We start from the raw sequence: 4,284 nt of genomic DNA, 5'->3' as shown, positions 1-4,284 counted from the left end.
AGGATGGTCTCGATCTCCTGACCTCGTGATCCGCCCGTCTCGGCCTCCCAAAGTGCTGGGATTACAGGCTTGAGCCACCGTGCCCGGCCGCCCGGCTAATTTTCATACTTTTAGTAGAGACGGGGTTTCACCATGTTGGCCAGGCTGGTCTCGAACACCTGACCTCAGGTGATCCGCCCGCCTTGGCCTCCCACAGTGCTGGGATTACAGGTGTGAGCCACCGTGCCCGGCCATTGTCATCTTCTTACAGGCTCAGAACCAATGGCACAGGCCAGGCCCTCCCTCATCCTTGAGAGAGGCCGAGGCCTTTCAACATCTGAAGACATCCAAACACCCCCTGGAACCTCATCCATTTTCCCCAGAACACAGTCTCCAGGGTGGGGCCCTTTGGATATTGTCCTTTGGAAATGCAGCAGGCGGGTGTGAACCGCATCTGAAGAGGCAGAACAGCCAACCACACAGATGGTAGCATCTGAGGCCAGGTGGTCAGAGAGGGAGCAGAGCCCAGGGCACTGCAGAAAACTGGCCTGTGCCAATGGTCAGTCTGAGGGCCCCAGGGCAGAAGGGGAGGCAGCACACTAGATGAGGAACTGAGAAGCAGGAGGAGAATTATTAGCAGGATGGATGGAAAGGTGGTTCGGCCATAAATCTGAACTTGGACGATTCTTAACTTTGGAAGACCTGGATGCCTTCTGGTGCCCACCTCTCCCCTTCCAATGTCCTCCCTTAGCCTGGAAATTTCCTCCTTTCTTACTAACTAGCTGCTCACCTGGAAAGCCCTTTCCTCTTCTCCTTGGCCCCTTAGCTGTCAGGACCTGGGGAGAATTGGATGAAGAAAATGGAAAGCTGGGAGGTTCCCAGCCGTACCCCAAGAACTGCTGTAAGGAGAAGAGGCCCCAGCGGAGAGGACTGAGGATTTGGGGTCACGCTCTGGCCTCAACCCCACAGCTCTATTTTACACATGGACACATGGATTTTTTTTCTTCTATTTATTTTTCTTTTTTTCTTTCTTTTTTTTGAGACAGAGTCTCGCTCTGTTGCCCAGGCAGGACTACAGCGACGCAATCTCAGGTCACTGCAACCTCTGCCTCCCAGGTTCAAGCAATTCTTGTGCCTCAGCCTCTCCCGAGTAGCTGGGACTACATGCACGAGCCACCATGCCCAGCTAATTTTTTGTGTTTTTGATAGAGATGGGGTCTCACTATGTTGCCCAGGCTGGTCTTGAACTCCTGGCCTCAAGCAATCCTCCCACTTCAGCCCCCGAAGTGCTGGGATGACAGGCGTGAACCACCGCATATGGCCTCTTTCCTTTCTTTCTTTTTAAAAATAATTAAGGAAATCATATTGTAGAGTGAAGATAGGACACAGAAGCTTGGGTTGGAATCCTGACTCCACCCCTTACTATGTGACCTTGAGCAAGTCCCTCTGCCTCTCTAGGCCTCATTCCCCATCTCTTTATAGGGACAATCACGGCCCCCACAGGGTTACAGCAGAGAGGTTAGGGGCTCTGAGGCTTTGGCAACTGAATGTAGCATGAGAACTTCAGGAGCTCAACCTCTCTGATCTCAGCTTTCCCATGTGAAAATGGGAATAATCATAGCACCTGGTTCAAGAGGTTTTTAGGAGAGCCCACTCAGCTGGTCTACAGAATTTGTTTAGCACAAGCCAGGGGCAACAGAAACCTCCTAAAGAGGCAGCTATTATTATTTATTCTTTTTTTTTTTTCTTTTGACAAGGAGTTTCGCTCTTGCCGCCCAGGCTGGAGTGCAATGGCGTGATCTCGGCTCACTGCAACCTCCGCCTCCTGGGTTCAAGCGATTCTTCTGCCTCAGCCTCCCGACTAGCTGAGATTACAGGCATGCATCACCATGCCCAGCTAATTTTGTATTTTTAGTAGAGATGGGATTTCTCCATGTTGACCAGGCTGGTCTCGAACTCCTGACCTCACGTGATCTGCCCACCTTGGCCTCCCAAAGTGTTGGGATTACAGGCTTGCGCCACCGTGCCTGGCTTATTTATTCTTTGAGGAGACAGATATACCACTGTTTAAAAAGTTGATGGCTAGACATGATGAAGACATTCCGGGCCCACGGCCTCTCCATGAGATGGTTTGGTGAATGTGCATTCATACTGAAAGGGGCTGTGTGAGGACAGTAATATCTACCAGCCCACAGTCAGGGCAGACTCAGGTGTCGCAGGGCCTGAAGCTTATGCAATTAGGGGAACTTTTTTTTTTTCTTTTTTGAAACAAAGTCTCATTCGGTCACCCAGGTTGGAGTACAGTGGCACAATCATGGTTCACTGTAGCCCCAACCTCATGGGCTCAAGCAATCCTCCCACCTCAGCCTCCTGAGTAGCTGGGACTCTAGGTGAGTGCCACCACACCCAGCTAATTTTTGTATTTTTTGTAGGGAGAGGATTTCATCATGTTGCCCAGGCTGCTCAAGTGATCCGCCCACTTCAGCCCCCTAAAGTGCTGGAATTACAGGTGTGAGCCACCATGCCTGGCCAGAGGGCCATTTTAAAAACATAAATACAAAACGATCATATGACAAGTTCCAGGCCCCTCCCAGGACCCTGCAAGGGGCCCATTCAAATGGGAGGCCCAGCTGGGCGAGGTGGCTCACATCTATAATCCCAACATTTTGAGAGCCTGACACAGGAGGATTGCTTTTGCCCAGGAGTTCGAGACCAGCCTGGGCAACATAGTAAGGCACCTGTCTCTACAAGAAAAAAAAAAAAGTTTTTAATTACCCAAGTTTGGCGGCAGGTGCCTGTAGTTCCAGCTACTCAGGAGGCTGAGGCGGGAGGATCGCTTGAGCCTGAGAGGTGTAGGCTGCAGTGAGCTATGATCATGCCACTGCACTCCAGTCTGGGTGACAGAGGAGGACCCTGTCTCAAAACAAAACAAACCCCCAGAAAACAAATAAGAGGCCCTAAAGCCAAAGCTCCATCAGCCTGGTTGGAAATCCAGCTTTTCTATGATTAAGTGGCTCGCTGGTACCTGAGCCAGGAGTTGGTCCCAGACCCGCGAGTCCTTACCTGTTCTTAAAATCTCCACGAGGACCAGACCATCCGAATGTGTACCCACCACTCCTCTGTCCTTCCCCCGACAGCTACCCTGCCTCTCCAGCTACATCAAGTTCAGAGTCTTGGACTGGTGAGCAACCTGGTGGAGGGTGAAGCACACAGGGAAGGAGGAAATGAGAGCTGGGCCAGGGGCTCAGCCTGAGGAATGTTTCTCTCCAGCCACAGGAAGGACTGCTCGGATGAGATTGGGACCGCCAGCCTGTCCCTCAACCAGATCTCGTCCACCGGAGAGGAGATCGAAGGCAAGCAAAGTCTCGAGCCCACGTCCCACACCCCTCGTCCTGCGCCCGACCCTTCTCACTCTCTCTCCTTCCAGGCGCGTACTCTGGCTTCCTGCCCTGCTTTGGCCCCAGCTTCCTGACTCTGCACGGGGGTAAAAAGGCCCCTTTCAGGATCCAGGAAGAAGGCGCTGTAAGCTTGTCACATCAGCTCTAGGGGACAGCGGAGGTGGAGCTGCCCTAGTAAAGCACTAGGGCCTGGGACGTGCCCTGGTTTCTGTCCCTCGGGGTCTTGGGGAGGACGTGAAGCCTGTCCATGAGCAGCCACGTGCATGTGGGACAGGCGTGGGGGCACCAGAAAGGAGCAGGCGGAAGTTCTGGGCTTTCCCTGAGGAAGGGGCTTTCAGAGGAAAAAAAGGTAGGATTTTCAGCAGGCGGGAAGGGCGCGCAGGACAGAGGACACAGCACAGGCAAGTGTGAGGAAGCACGAGGTTATTCAGGAACGGCGGTAAATGCCAGAAACCCAACTCACACTGTCTTAAACCCAGGGAAAAACAAGACTCCTGTCTGCCCGGAGCTACTGTGGATCCCAGTTTCTGACAGTGCAAAGAGGCACTGGGAAGGAACGAGGCAGGGAAGGATGCTGAGGAAGAACCATAGGCACTGGCCCTCAAGGCCACTGGGAGGCCCTCCCTCTCCTTTCCCCACCCCACCCCGCCTCATTCCCTCCTCCCGCAGTCAGGCCTCCGGGCTGGGAACCTCACCACACCGCCTCCAGCGGGGAAGGCCGGGGAGGCGTTCTAATTGGCCTCCTTAGGGCCTGTGTGCTCCCCTCGGATCCCTGTGGCCAAGGAGGCGGGGCGGGCTCTGATTGGCCCGGCGGGGAGCGCAGACTCAGTGATGGCAGTTCCCACCCAGCCGGAAGCATTGTGGGAACACAGTTCCCACCCAGCCGGAAGCATTGTGGGAACACAGT

General features: G+C 53.8%; 1 protein-coding gene across 1 annotated transcript in view; it reads left to right on the top strand.

Moving 5' to 3' along the window:
• Positions 1–4,284, top strand: part of FER1L5 (fer-1-like family member 5) — a 68,843-nt gene that overhangs the window by 23,789 nt on the left and 40,770 nt on the right. The window contains exons 15-18 of the mRNA XM_011969681.1: positions 3,117–3,160; positions 3,250–3,332; positions 3,407–3,501; positions 4,161–4,237. Of these exons, the coding sequence (XP_011825071.1) occupies positions 3,117–3,160; positions 3,250–3,332; positions 3,407–3,501; positions 4,161–4,237 (299 nt within the window). The remainder of the gene's footprint in view (positions 1–3,116; positions 3,161–3,249; positions 3,333–3,406; positions 3,502–4,160; positions 4,238–4,284) is intronic.

Source organism: Mandrillus leucophaeus, unplaced genomic scaffold, assembly GCF_000951045.1.
Source record: "Mandrillus leucophaeus isolate KB7577 unplaced genomic scaffold, Mleu.le_1.0 Scaffold9, whole genome shotgun sequence".
NCBI classification, from domain to species: domain Eukaryota; kingdom Metazoa; phylum Chordata; class Mammalia; order Primates; family Cercopithecidae; genus Mandrillus; species Mandrillus leucophaeus.
The sequence above is the reverse complement of the archived record's forward strand: the minus strand, read 5'-3'. Positions and strand labels throughout refer to the sequence as shown.